At 36.1% G+C, this 14,502-nt stretch overlaps 3 protein-coding genes across 3 annotated transcripts; 2 read left to right on the top strand and 1 right to left on the bottom strand.

Moving 5' to 3' along the window:
* Positions 1 to 929: 929 nt before the first annotated feature.
* CBG20514 lies at positions 930 to 4,115 on the top strand (the record flags this gene model as incomplete). The annotated part of the gene is made up of 6 exons (XM_045238507.1): positions 930 to 1,017; positions 1,077 to 1,183; positions 2,326 to 2,446; positions 3,087 to 3,198; positions 3,339 to 3,549; positions 3,864 to 4,115. The coding sequence occupies 6 exons, from the start codon at positions 930 to 932 to the stop codon at positions 4,113 to 4,115; spliced, it is 891 nt and encodes a 296-aa protein (XP_045097068.1).
* Positions 4,116 to 5,657: 1,542 nt separating this feature from the next.
* CBG20513 lies at positions 5,658 to 8,080 on the bottom strand (the record flags this gene model as incomplete). Its single annotated transcript, XM_002647714.2, has 5 exons — positions 5,658 to 5,823; positions 6,295 to 6,458; positions 7,349 to 7,520; positions 7,860 to 8,007; positions 8,059 to 8,080. 5 exons carry the CDS (start codon positions 8,078 to 8,080, stop codon positions 5,658 to 5,660), a joined length of 672 nt encoding a protein of 223 aa, XP_002647760.2.
* Positions 8,081 to 8,738: 658 nt separating this feature from the next.
* Cbr-chk-2 lies at positions 8,739 to 14,022 on the top strand (the record flags this gene model as incomplete). Its single annotated transcript, XM_045238506.1, has 8 exons — positions 8,739 to 8,779; positions 8,832 to 8,956; positions 9,004 to 9,134; positions 9,902 to 10,040; positions 11,596 to 11,732; positions 12,554 to 12,661; positions 13,063 to 13,109; positions 13,881 to 14,022. 8 exons carry the CDS (start codon positions 8,739 to 8,741, stop codon positions 14,020 to 14,022), a joined length of 870 nt encoding a protein of 289 aa, XP_045097067.1.
* Between the last annotated feature and the right edge of the window lie 480 nt (positions 14,023 to 14,502).

Raw genomic sequence — 14,502 nt, 5'->3', positions numbered from 1 at the left:
TCTAGACGTTTCTGAAGGGAATAAACTCGATTTTTGAATTTTTCATAAAATTTCTGACTTCTTGCGTCTAAATTTGCCCAAAATTGGGGAATTTTGAACATTGAAATTTTTTTTTGGAAAATTTCGAATTTCTGGAATTATTCTCGAAAATCAAAATTTTCAGAAAATGGTCCAATTTGGGTTCGAAGTGTTTGAAATTTTGTGCTAATCACAATTCCAAAGTTAATATCTTGCCTGGGGACGTTCCAAAATCCCATTTGTCCCCTAACTGTCATTTGGAGAAATTTGGAATTTTTGAATTTTTTCAGTTTTCTGGATTTTTTGGTTTTCAGAGTCTAAAGTTCAGATGATTTTTAATTTTTTATCAGTTTTCTGACATTTTGAACCCCAAAAACGACAACATTTGGAAAATTTTGATTTTTCGGAAATTTTCGAATTTTGCTTTTTTTTCGAAATTTCCAAAAAAAATCTTTAAAAAAAATTTTTTTTTTAGTTTCAGACTTCAAAATTTGTCCCGATTTTTGAATAAATTTTTAAACGATTTTTCGGGAAATTTCCGATTTTTCCGATTTTTCCAAAATTCAATTTTTTTGAAAAATTAGATTGAAATCTCTCAAAATTCACTCCATTTTCAATGTTTATCTCTAACAATTAGATCGGAAAAAAACATTTTTCCGGGATTTTTTAAATGAAAAACAGGAAATAAAAGGAATGGAAAATTTTGGGAAAAAATCTAAAATTTTTTGAAAATTTCCCTAAAAATTACTGCATTTTTTTACAATTTTTCAACTATGACAGTTAGCTCTGGATTACGGTAATTGCTCAGAATTAGTTGGCAAATCTACAGTAACCCTGGGAAATTTTCCAGATGCATTTTCTTCATTTTCGCCGTTTTTCTGATTTTTTCAAATTTCATTTTTATTTTAAAAATGCTGATTTTTTCTGGAAATTCTGAAGTTCTGAATCCAAGAGGAAGGGTTTCCAGACTGGATTTTTTCAAGAATAATATGACTATTGGTAAGAGTTTTGAAAATTTAAAAAAAAATGTTCAAAATTCCAAAAATCAGAATTTTCAGACGAAATAATTGAGCTCAACGATTTTTACAACAAACACAATTTGGATATTCTCGGAGACTGTATTAAGCGAAATCCAATGACACATCCGAAATGGTGTGAATATGAGGTGACATTGTTTACGACACAAAGGGGACAAATGGGACATTTTGGGATGAAAATTCAATGATATTCGTTTTTTCCATAACATTTCTGACATTTTGAGCCTAAACATGAACAATTTTGAAAAATTTTGATTTTTGGGATTTTTTTGGAATTTTTCTGAAATTTCAGCCAAAAATCAAATTTCTCATAAAATGGTCGATTTTGAGTTCAAAATGACAGATACTTGTTGGAAAATACGATTTCAATGTTTATTTTCAGCCAGGAATGTCCCATTTGTCCCATTTCTGTCCCCTAACTGTAATTATTGAAAAGTTCTGAAAATGAACTTTTTCTGATTAATGGACACAAATGGGACAAAGGGGACATTTAAAACAGAAATTTCGGCTGGATTCATTTTTTTCATAAGATTTCTGACATTTTGAGCCCAAACATGACCAATTTTGAGAAATTTGGATTTTTGGAGTTTTTCTGAAATTTCAGCCAAAAATCAAAATTTTCAGAAAATGTTCAATATTGGGTTCAAAATGTTGGAAATTTTACGGAAAATACGTTTTTTTGTGTCAATTTCTATCTAGGAATGTCCCATTTGTCCCATTTCTGTCCTCGAAGTGTAATTATTGAAAAGTTCTGAAAATAAACTTTTTAGATGAAGGAACACAAATGGGACATTTGGGGACAATTGGGATCAAAAATACAGTTAGATTTGATTTTTCAATGAAATTTCTGACATTTTGAGCCCAAACATGACCAAATTTGGGTGGATTTGATTTTTGAGATTTTTTGGGATTTTTTTGGAATTTTTCACCAAAAATCAAAAATTTCGGAATATGGTCAATATTGGGTTCAAAATGTTGGAAATTTAATGGAAAATACGTTTTTTCATGTCAATTTTCATCTAGGAATGTCCCAAATGTCCCATTTGTGTCCCCTAGCTGTCTTTTTTGAAAAAATTCCATTTTCCAAAAATTTCCACATTTATCTCATAACTTTGCTCATTTTCAGCCAAATTTGAAAATTCAAACAGATTTGAGTTCAGCTCAACAAGACGGTCAAAATGAGTATGATTATAAAAAAATCGAAAAAATTTGATTTTTGAGATTTTTCCAAAAAAAAAATCAAATTTTCCAAAATTTTCAAAAATTTCAGGGAGATGGTCCGGCTATAAAAGTGGTGCTCTTTGGAAATAGTTACACATGGAATCATCATAAAATGATAATTCAAGAGTGTAGACATCAAGTGAAGAACTTTACAATGGATTCTGAAGAAGGTTGGGAACTTTTTTTCAAAATTTTGATTTTTGGGACAAATGAGACCTTCTGGGGACAAAATAAAAAAATCTAATTTTTTTTTCATAAAATTTCTGACATTTTGAACCCAAAATTGACCATATTCGGAAATTTTTGATTTTTGACTGAAATTTCAGAAAAAAATTCCAAAAATCAAAGTTTTCCAAAATTGGCCATGTTTCGGCTCAAAATGTCAGAAATTTAGTCGAAAAAATGAATCTAGACAAAATTTCAGTCCTAACTGTCCCATTTGTCCCATTTGTGTCTTCCAAAATATTCACCAATTTTTTTTGTTTGCAAATGCCATTTAGGAGACACAAATGGGACATTGGGAGATTCCTGGTTCAAAATAAACGTTAAAATCGTGTTTTCCATCGAATTTCCGCCATTTTAAACCCAAAATTGACCATTTTCTCTAAGTTTTTATTTTTGGCTGAAATTTTCAGAAAATTTCCAAAAATCCAAATTTCTCAAAATTGGTCATGTTTGGGCTCAAAATGTCAGAAATCTTATGAAAAAAATGAATCTAGCCAAAATTTCTGTTTTAAATGTCCCCTTTGTCCCATTTGTCCCGTTTTTGTTCAAAAAATTATTAAAAAATCACGATTTTCAAAATTTCAGGATGTGAACCTTTGGCTGCAACGAGCCTATTTCCAGGTTGCGACAAGAAATTAGAGGATTTTTCAGCACTTTTAAAAGCCATACGACCCCATTATGCATTTATTTTGTCCAGGTAGGAAATTTTGAAGTTTTGAAAAAAAAATTTTTTTTTGAAATTTTTAAAAATTTTCAAAAATTCAAATTTCAGTATTTCTAGACTGAAATTTTATGAATTTTTCAAATTTCTAACCCAAAAAACCCCAACAATTCCAGATTTTACGCTGTCGCCGAGCCATTTACCAATAACGTGATGGATTTGGAGAATGACCGAATTTTCCTGCAAATGAGAGCTCAATTACGGAGATTTTTGCCTAATATCCGGCAAAAATTGTATATTTTGGACACAATTCCACGTGTCATTGGGCAGAATGTCCAAAATATTGGAAGGGATTTGAAGAAGGGCGTTAGTCCGGAAGAGATTAGTGTAAGTTGGAAAATTTTGAAAAACATTTTTTTTTTGAAACTCGGTCATGTTTATACTCATTCGAACCGGCTTAATCTGCTGAGTTCAAAAATATTACAATTGTTCGGTTTGGACAAAAATGAGCAATGTTATGAGCAATTTCGTGCTTCAAAATGAAAAATTTTGAAATAAATCTTTTTTTCGAAATTTTTTTCTTTTTCTTTGCAAAAGTATGTCATGTTTATACTCATTTTGAAACTCTTGAGTTGAAAAATTCGAATTAAAAAAAAAATTCAAAATGAGCAATCCCAGACTACTGTAGACCATTTTTCCAGAAAACTCTGTACACCTCGGATGGCTACGAGAGAGGGCGTCTTCGGCATGCCGCCCTGCTAAAGGAATGTTTTGGGAAATGCGAAATTATCGATTATTTGCCGCTGTTGACCCGAAATTTCACAGTTTTACCACAATTTTTCGATGATTCTGGAATTTCGTTCTTCACCAGTCTTGGACACCTTTCTGCGCATGGAATTGAACTTGTTCGACCCATTTTTAGAGATATTTGTGATAAATTACAGGATAGATAAATGTTTTTCGTACTTTTTCTGTGTTTTTCTGTCTTTGACATTTTGAATTTTCAAAATCGAACCAAAATTAAGAAAGTTATGAAAATTTGAAAAATTCATAATTTTCAAAAAAAAATTTTTTTTTTTGGTTTTTAGTAATTTTATGAATTTTTATCCGATTTTTATGTTTTTTAGACCAATCGATAGCATTTTTTCTGAGCTTTAATTCATTAGTTAATTAAATTTTTAAAAAATTAAGTTTTACAACAGAAAACGCGCTCTAAAGACAACTATAGCCAAAATCAGTCAAAGCTTCATTTAAACCGAAAATATCTTATCACCAAATTGACAAACATATGTAAAATTGTAGCAATTTAAAGATGAGAAAATTTCCTATCGTTTCCACTTTGAATTTTCGAAATTGAACGAAAATTAAGAAAGTTATGAAAATTTGAAAAAAAAATCAAAATTTTCCAAAAAAAATTTTTTTTTTGGTTTTTAGTAACTTTATCAATTTTCATGCGATTTTCAAGTTTTTTATACCAATCAAAAGCATTTTTTCTCTACTTTTATTTACTAGTTAGCTAAATTAACAAAAAAATGATTTAGAAGTAGAAAACGCGCTCTAAAAACAACTAAAGCCAAAATCAGTCTAATCAGTGTATCCTTCATTTAAGCCGGAAAATTCTTAATAAAAAATCACACAATTTACAGAAGTTAATATAAAACTGATCGATTGAGAATACTCTAAAACTTCGATTTCAGCGATTTTCAGACGGTTTTTCTGAAATTTTCGAAAATGGAAGAGTTTTGGTGGCCTAGAAAACCAAATTTGAACTTTTGGTGAACTCGGAGTGATAAACTAGCCTAGAAAGTCTGGAAAGCACAAAAATTAACCAAAAAAGGCCGTTTCTAGCCACTTTTCTCATAGTGGCCTAGAAAACCAAAACTCGGCCACCATGCCAAAAACGTCAAAAATGGCCTTTTTCGATCAATTTTTGGGGTTTTTAGGGTCAAATTTTGTGTTAAACCTATCTAGAACACTCAAAACCTTTGATTTCAGCGATTTTCAGACGGTTTTTCTGAAAATTTCGAAAATGGAAGAGTTTTCATGGCCTAGAAAACCAAATTTGCTATTTCGACGATTTTAGGATAAAAAACTAGGCCAGAAATTGATAAAATTCAAAAAAAAAATGACCCAAAACGGTCATTTCCAGCCTTTTTTCTGATGGTGGCCTAGAAGACCAAAACTCGGCCACCATGCGAAAAACGTCTAAAATGACCGATTTCGATCATTTTTTGGGGGTTTTTGGGGGTCAAATTTTGAGGGAAATTGATAGATTTTTAAAAAATAAATATGAATTTTCGAAAAAAAATTTCCATTTTTCAAAAATTACAAAAATAAATAAAAACTTTTATTTCCAATTAAATAATTAATTTTTCAAAAAATTGATATCACATAATTAGCGGCACATTTTTTTCCCGATAGTTACGAAAAAAAACAACAATTCAAAAAAAAATTTTTTTTTGAAATTTTTTTTTCAAAATTTCCAAAAAAATCCCCTAAACACCCGAATAAAGCGAGTAAAAATAGACGTAGAGCAGAAAAACAGGATAAACGACGAGCGGTTTTTTCGCTTGGAGCTCGTCGACACACAAGAGGGTTCCGGCCGAGTAGACGGACCATACTGTACCAAACATGCCCAGCGCGTTGGATAGAAGACGGTATCTGGAAGAAAAATGGCTGAAAATGACCATTTTTGAGCAAAAAACGGTCAAAAATGACGAAAAAAACATTTTTTTTGTTGGTGGCCTAGAATTTTCAAAAACTCGGCCATGGGTCAAAAAACTCGGCCGCGAGGTAAAAAACGGGTTTTTGGGTCGAATTTTGACAAAAAACGAGTTCAAAATCTGAAAAATTCGGTAAAAAATGATAAAAATTGACAAAAATGACGAAAAATGTTGGTGGCCTAACTTTTTCAAAAACTCGGCCATGGGTCAAAAATGGCCTGAAATGCGTTTTATTTTCCAGTTTTTTGGTGGATTTTAGCTGAAAATAAGTTAAAAATCTGAAAAATTAGGCGAAAATGACCTGAAAACCAAAAAAAAAGAAGGTGGCCTAGAATTTGCAAAAACTCGGCCACCTTCAAATTTGGCTCAAAATGGCTCAAAATTTCTCCAATTTTTACAGTAATCTCACCCGCTGAACAATGGAGTCACCAACGACGTCACGACAAGCGGAATCAGACAGTATCCCACGATTCCGAGCACTTGAGAGTATCCAACGTCTCCGCCCAGAGCCCGCGCGATGAAATACACCATAAATCCACCACAGAACCACATTGTGATGATCCACGAGACGACCTGGAAGAGAAAATGTTAAAAAAACTAGGCCAAAAACTATCAAAATTGAGCGTTTTAGCGTGGTGGCCGAGTTTTGAAAATCAAATTTGAAATTTTGATGCTCTCAGGGTGATAAACTAGGCTAGAAAACCTAAACAAGTAGGAAAAATCAGCCAAAACAGCAGGTTTTAGTCATTTTTTTGATAGTGGCCTAGAAAACCAAAACTCGGCCACCATGCTAGAATGTGGAAAATGACCGATTTTCAGGGTTTTTAAGGTCAAATTTTGCGCTGAATCCATCTAAAATACTCTGAAGCTTCAAAAAATTCAAAAACTAGGCCAAAAATCGTAGAAAATGAGCCAGTTTGAAGGGTTTTTAGAGTGGTGGCCGAGTTTTGGTGGCCTAGAAAACCAAATTTGAAATTTCGACAGTCTCGGGTTACACAATTAGGCCAGGAAGCCTGAAAATCCAAGAAATCATCAAAAAACGTCATTTCTAGCGACTTTTCTGTTGGTGGCCTAGAAAACCAAAACTCGGCCACCAGGAAAAAATTTGAAATTTTAGGCGATTTTTCTAGAATTTTCGAATATGGAAGAGTTTTGATGGCCTAGAAAACCCAAAACTCGGCCAGCAGGTCAGAATTGATAGAAAAAAGACCAGGGAGCTTTAAAATAGAAAAAATCAGACAAAACAGCTGGTTTTAGCCACTTTTCTGATAGTGGCCTAGAAAACCAAAATTCGGCCACCATGCTAAAATTTGAAATTTTGACTGATTTCGACAAATTTTTGGGGTTTTTAGGGTCAAAATTTGCGTTAAAGCTATCTAGAACACTTTAAAACCTCGATTTTCTTATATTATAAGCGATATTTCTGAAAATTTTGACAAACATTTCGAATAAACTTAGCTCACCCCAAATTGTCCATAAAGCGACAGTATGGCAAACGCCAAAACCACAGCCAGCGGTCCCCAGAAATCCGGTGACTCGCGCACAATGTTCAATTTCATTCGGAAGTACGGTAGCGGCAGGAGAACACACCGAATTTTGTAGTAAATGTCCGTTAGGTCGATGTCGAGCTCTTCGCTGAAATTTTAGAGCTGTAATAGTGCCAAATTTGAATTTCCCGCGTTTTTCTAGCCCGAGAACCACTTTTTGTGCATTTTGTCGTCAAATTTGGTGCATAGGTACTAATGCACCGGATTTGACGCCAATTTTTGAATTTTTGGGTTAAAAATGCGGGAAATTTGAATTTTCGGGTTTCAAAGTTTTTTGGGACACCTTTCTAGCCCGGAAATCGCTTTTTGTGCATTTTGTCGTCAAATTTGGTGCAAAGGTACCAATGCACCGGATTTGACGCCAATTTTTGAATTACCGGGTAAAAAAATGCAGGGAATTCGATTTTTTGTGTTTTGGAGTACCTACAGTAGTGGAATTTGGTCTTGCTCGTCCTCATTGACCTCTAGAAGCCATCCAAACCCATTATTCTCCATAAACTTCCCGGCGGCGCCTGCATTCGTCCGACGATAAGCTTGCGCCGAGATTTGGCCGGTTGGGAGTGGAATTTGACCGTCTGAAATGCTAAAATTCAAATTTCCCGCCAAATTTTGCCCCCAGAACCCACTTGGATCATCGTAACCGGTCATTGTAGGTGTTTGAGCTGGAAAATTCTGAAATCCGATGAATAGAAGCCATCCAGGTCGATGGAGACGTCTGGCTGTTTCATTCCCGTGCCCGGATAGTCCATTTTTCTGAAAATCCCGCGAAATTTGGCTGAAAATCGGGGAAATACGAGAAGAGAGCGGAAAAAGGCCAAAAAAGTGGGAAAATCAGAGGGAAGAAGCGAAAAATATGTTTTGAAACCTAAAAAATTGAGTTTTTCACAAAAAATTAGGCTAGAATCGCCATTTTTTATCCTGAAAAAGCTCTGAAAATCTTCTTAAAAAATTAATTTTATAAAAAATTAATAAAAAGATTACTGTAGAAATTTGAAGGCGCAGGTGTCTCTAAAATTCGTCAAATTTTCAAACTTAATTTTCAGCCGTTTTTCTTGTTAGATTTTGAATTTTTTGCTATCAATCAATGCAAAAAAAATTGCTCTATTTTTCTAAAAGCTTTTTAGTTTAATTCAAAACCATTTCTAGCTGAAAATCGGGTTTTTCTGAAAGGTATACTGTAAGAAGTTTGCTGGCGGGTCTCGCCACGAAATTGACTTTTCCGATTTTTCTACGAATTTTTTTCAATTTTTTCGGCGATTCTTTGGCGATTTCCGCTGTTTTTCAGCCGATTTTTCAAGAATTTTCGATGGCTAGAGGTACAAAACGACGTCGGAGTCAAATTGAAAAGTAGTTTTCAGCAAAAACTTCGTTAAAAATCTCAAAAATCCCAATTTTTTAGGCCAGTCGTCAATCGGGACGACACTATCGAGGTAGATGAGGACGCGGCGGTTGGGGATTCGCAAGTGGCGGTTACCAAGGCGTACGCCCGACTCGCCGGCATTCGTCGAGGCATCGCCACGATCGGTTTGGGCGGGAACTTTGAATTTTTGGCCTAAAATTCAAATTTTCAGACCTCGCCGACGACAATTTCGTGTGTGGGCGTGGCTCCGATGAGTCGCCCGTCAACTACAACTTCTCGTCTGCGTCGCACGACGTCGGCCTCTATCGATTCATCTCGAAAATTCAGTTCGCGATCAGTAGGGTACGCGGAAATCAGTAATAACATTTGATTTTCGCACCTGAAAATCGGTTTTAGGGGGTGCAATAGCTGGAAAATAGCTGAAAAATCACATTTTTCAGCAAAAAATACATCAAAATCGTCCAAAAAATGACCGAAATTGGCTAAAAATTGTCAAATTTCAGCCAAAATTGAATTTAGCGCCCGAAAATAGGATTACGGCTGGGAAAACCGGATTTTTGGCTAGAAATGGTCTAAAAATACGTACTTTCAGCCGTCAAAATCGGGAAAATCACAATTTTCAGCTAGAAATCTATAAAAATCGTCCAAAAATCGACCAAACATGAATTTCTAGTCAAAAAATCAATTTTCGGCTCAAAAATCCAAAAAATCATTAAAAATAGCTGTAAAAACGCTATTTGCAGCCAAAAATTCAAAAAAATCGGTGTTTTCAGCTAAAAAATCGGCAAATTTCAACCAAAATTGAATTTAGCGCCGAAAAATAGGATTTTGGCTGGAAAACCTCGATTTTTGCTCAAAATGACCGGAAAATAGCTGAAAAAACGCTATTGACTCAAAAATACGTACTTTCAGCTGGAAAACGCTGAAAAAAATCGTAATTTTCAGCTTAGAATTCATGAAAATTCAAGTTTTCCGTCTCAAATTTACTTCAAAAAATGATTTTTAAGTCAAAAAATCGGGTTTCGACTGAAAATAGCTGGAAAATTTGAGATTTTCAGAGATTTTTTGCCAAAAATCCAAATTTTCAGCCCAAAAAATTCAATTTCCAGGACTCTGAAACGCGTCGAATCCATCTACACGATCATTCTCGAAACGGAACGCTCGTCAATCAGGAAATGATCGGAAAAGGACAGTCGAAGGAGCTCAACAACGGAGATTTGATCTCCATTGGGATTCCGGCGCTAATTAGTCCGTAATTAGACGATAATTAGTGTGAAAAGTTGCTGAAATTAGCTTAAAATAGCCTGAAATCGGAGAGAAAAATGAGCGAAAATCAATTGCATTTCAGTTGAAAATAATAGTGGGCGGAGCCTAAAAGGGGGCGGAGCTTAATTCCTCAAAATGTCAAAAACAGGGCTTAAGATCCTTCATTTTTGCCCAATTTTTCTCGATATTTCTCGTCTAAAAGTGGGCGGAGTCTATAAAAAGAGGCGGAGCCTAATTTTACTGAATCTTCAAAAATCCCGAAAATAGGCTTAAAACCATCCATTTTCAATCGATTTTCTTCCAATTTTCTAGAATCTAAAAGTGGGCGGAGCCTATAGAAGAGGGGCGCAGCTTCCCAAAAAAGTGGGCGGGGTCTAGAAAGGGGCAGAGCTTAATTACTCAAAATGTCAAAAATAGGGCTTAAAATCCTTCATTTTTGCTCGATTTTTCTTGTCTAAAAGTGGGCGGAGCCTATCAAAAAAGGGGCGGAGCTTATTATACAAAGTGGGTGTGACCTAAAAAAGGGGCGGAGCCTAATTTTGCTAAATCTCTGAAATCCCAAAAATAGGCCTAAAATCATCCGTTTCGAATCGATTTTCTTCAAATTTTCTAGAATCTAAAAGTGGGCGGAGTCTATAAAAAGGGGCGGAGCTTCCCAAAAAGTGGGCGGAGCCTAGAAAGGGGCGAAGCTTAATTTCACTAAATCTTCAAAAATCCCAAAAATACACGAAATCATCCATATTCAATCGATTTTCTTCCAATTTTCTAGACTCTAAAAGTGGGCGGAGCCTATAAAAAGAGGCGGAGCTTCCCAAAAAGTGGGCGGAGCCTAGAAAGGGGCGGCGCTTAATTCCTCAAAATGTCATAGATAGGCTTAAGATCCTTCATTTTTTACTCACTTATTTCGTCTAGAAAGTGGGCGGAGCCTATAAAAAGGGGCGGAGCTTACTATATAAAGTGGGCGTGACCTAGAAAGAGGCGGAGCTTAATTTCGCTAAATTTCCAAAAATCCCAAAAATACGCCTGAAATCATCCATATTCAGTCGTTTTTCTTCAAATTTTTAGACACTAAAAGTGGGCGGAGCTTATTATACAAAGTGGGCGTGGCCTAAAAAAGGGGCGGAGCTTAATTGCTAACATTTCCCGAAAATAGGCTTAAAATGTCATCCCCAATTTCTCTCGAATTTTCTTGCCTAAAAAGTGGACGGAGCTTTTCAAAAAAAGGGGCGGAGCTTACTATACAAAGTGGGCGTGGCCTAGAAAGGGGCGGAGCTTAAAATTTCATCCCCAATTTTCCTCGAATTTTTTTCGCTTGAAAAGTAAGCGGAGCCCGCTTGAAAAGGCGGAGCATAGAATGTGGGCGTGGCCTTGCCTGTGGTATGAAAAAGAGCATCAGCGTCTTGCTGAAATGTCCCAAAATCCATTTTCAGCTCTAAATATCCCCTTTTTTGCTGAAAAATAGTCTATTTTCAGCCTAAAACAGCTTATTTTGAGCCTAAAACAGCCTATTTTAAGCCCAAAATTCCGAATTTTGCAGTTTTCGTGTTCGAAACCACCGACGAAGGACAGTATCCGGAGGAATTGACCAAAAAATACCATGTGACGAGTCATTCGCTGGGAAAAGGCGGTTTTGGGAAGGTCCTGCTGGGTTATAAGCGATCCGATCGCTCTGTGGTGAGTATTTTCAGCGTTTTTGACTGAAAATGGCTGAAAATAGCGGAAAAATCAGAAAAATCGACTGGAAATGAGCTAAAATTGGTGAAAATGACCTATAATCGATGAAAAATGGCTCAAAATACTTCTAAAACGGCCTAAAATCGGCCTAAAACAGCCCGAAATAGTCCGAAAAGTGGGCGGAGCTTAAAAAGTAAAAAAAAATCCTGAAATCTTTTATTCTTAATCAAAATTTCTGCACATTTTCTAGGCGCTCTAAAAAGTGGGCGGGGCTTAGAGAAAGGGGCGGAGTTAAGGAATCGATGAGGAAAAGGCTTAAAATCGCTCAAAAATAGTCTGAAAATGATCAAAAAGTGGGCGGGACTTAACGAAAGGGGCGGAGCCAAGGAATCGATGAAAACTGACGTAAAATAGTTCAAAATCGATAGAAAACCGGCCTAAAATATGCCTACAATGGACTGAAAATTGGTCGAAAATTGACCTGAAATAGTCTGAAAATGACCAAAAAGTGGGCGGAGCCTGAAGGGGGGCGGAGCTATAAAATCTTCAGAACCAATTTTTTTTTTGGTGCGAGTTTCCTCTAGAAATTGCCTAAAACCGGCCTAAAATGACCCTGAATTGGCCCGGAACTAGTTGGAAAATGACTTAAAACAACTCAAAACTAACGTAGAACAGCCGAAAATGACCCAATATCATTGAAAAATGACTCAAAACTAGCCTAAATGGCCTAAAATAGCTCAAAATAGGGCCTACAAATGCCTAACATGGCCCAAAACTGACCTAAATCGGCCCAAAAAAGCCCAAAAATCGTCTTTTTCCAGGTGGCTATCAAAATGCTCAACACCCAATTCTCGACACGTTGCAGTCGAGCCATCGCCAAGACTCGGGATATCAAGAATGAGGTGGAGGTGATGAAGAAATTGAGCCATGTAAGTCGAAAAACGGGGCCCAAATCGGCCTAAGATGGCCTGAAAATCGGAAAAATTGAGAAAAATTGGCCTGGAACGGCCTAAAATAGCCTACAATTCGAAAAAAAATCGAGAAAATTGGCCTGAAACGGCAAAAACTGGCCTGAATCCGGTGGCCGAGTTTTGATGGCCTAGTTTTCTCTGACTAGGCCACGAGGGGTTTCATACTGTTTCCGGACATTTTTAGGTCTTTTATGGGCCGTTCTAGACTGTTTCAAGCCGTTTCAAAGCTTTTTCAGGCCGATTTCCAGGCTTTTCAAGCCACCATTTTAAGCCAAATTATTTTCAGCCCAACATTGTGGGCATCTACGATTGGATTAGTGTGGCCAAGTACAGCTACATGGTCATCGAGTACGTTGGAGGAGGCGAATTCTTCACGAAAGTCGTCGATCCGAAATATAATCGAATGGTACGTACGGGAGGTTTTTTGGCTGAAAATTCAATTTTTAAGCCCCAAAAATATATTTTCTGGCTGAAATTTGGCTTAACAAAGCTGAAAAATCGACTTTCCCGCGATTTTCTAGCCCGGAAATTGGTTTTTGTGCATCCTGTCGTCATTTTCAGTGCATTGGTACCAATGCACCAGATTTGACGCCAAAATTTGAACTTTTGGGTAAAATTTGCCTTAAAATGGCCAAAAATCGACTTTCCCGGGATTTTTTAGCCCGGAATTTGGTTTTTGTGCATTTTGTCGTCAAGTTTGGTGCACTGGTACCGATGCACCAGATTATTTGACGCCAAAATTTGAATTTTCAGGCGAAATTTGGCTGAAAATAAGCGAAAAATTGAATTTCTTGCGATTTTTCAGGCCTGGAATTGGTTTTGGAGCATTTTGTCGTCAAATACGGTGCATTAGTACTAATGCACCAGATTTGACGCCAAAATTTGAACTTTTGAGGGGGGAAAAAGCAAATTTCGATGTTCTGGCTGAAACTCGACTGAAAATAAGGGAAAAATTGGTTTTGGTGCATTCTGTCGGCACGTTTGGTGCAAAGGTACCAATGCATCAGATTTGACGCCAAAGTTCGAATTTTTGAGTGAAAAATCGATTTTTAAGCCTAGAAAGTCGGTTTTCAGCTATTTTTACACCGAAAATAAGCTAAAAGGCTAAAATATGGCCAGAATAGTCGATTTTCAGCTATTTTCAGCCAAAAAAAAGCTAAAAATCTCGGATTTGCAGGGTCTCGGCGAATCGCTCGGGAAATATTTTGCGTTTCAACTCATCGACGCCGTCATGTATCTTCATTCGGTGGGAATCTGTCATCGTGACATTAAACCCGAGAACATTCTGTGCTCCGATAAGACGGAGCGGTGCGTTCTGAAGGTAAAATGGGCGAAAATTTGGCCTAAAATGCCCCAGAATTCATGAAAATTGGTCCAAATTGTAACGATAATGACCTCAAATGGCCTATTTTTGGCTTAAAATAGCCTAATTTTGGCTTGTTTTTTTGTTCTAAAAAAGCCGCGAATTTCAGCTTAAGAAAGCTGATTTTCGGTCTAGAAAAGCCTATTTTTTGCCTATTTTCGATCTAAAAAGCCTGAAAATGATCTAGGACGGCCTATTTTTGGGTGTGAAGAAGGCCTAAATTTGGTCTCGAGAGGGGCCTATTCTAAAAGGACTTTTTTGACTTTTTTATTGACATGGAAATGATCTAATTTTGGTCTAAAATGGCCTACTTTCCATCTTAAAAAGGCTAATTTTGGTCTAGAAAAGCCTCCTTTTTCGCCATAAGTGAACTATTTCAGGCCTAAAATGCCTCAAAAAGCAGGATTTAGGTCTGAAAAAGACCTGATTTTAGCCC

This window comes from Caenorhabditis briggsae, assembly GCF_000004555.2.
Source record: "Caenorhabditis briggsae complete genome, chrV, whole genome shotgun sequence".
Classification (NCBI taxonomy): Eukaryota; Metazoa; Nematoda; class Chromadorea; order Rhabditida; family Rhabditidae; genus Caenorhabditis; species Caenorhabditis briggsae.
Note: the sequence above shows the minus strand (reverse complement) of the source record. Positions and strands in the feature narration are given on the sequence as shown.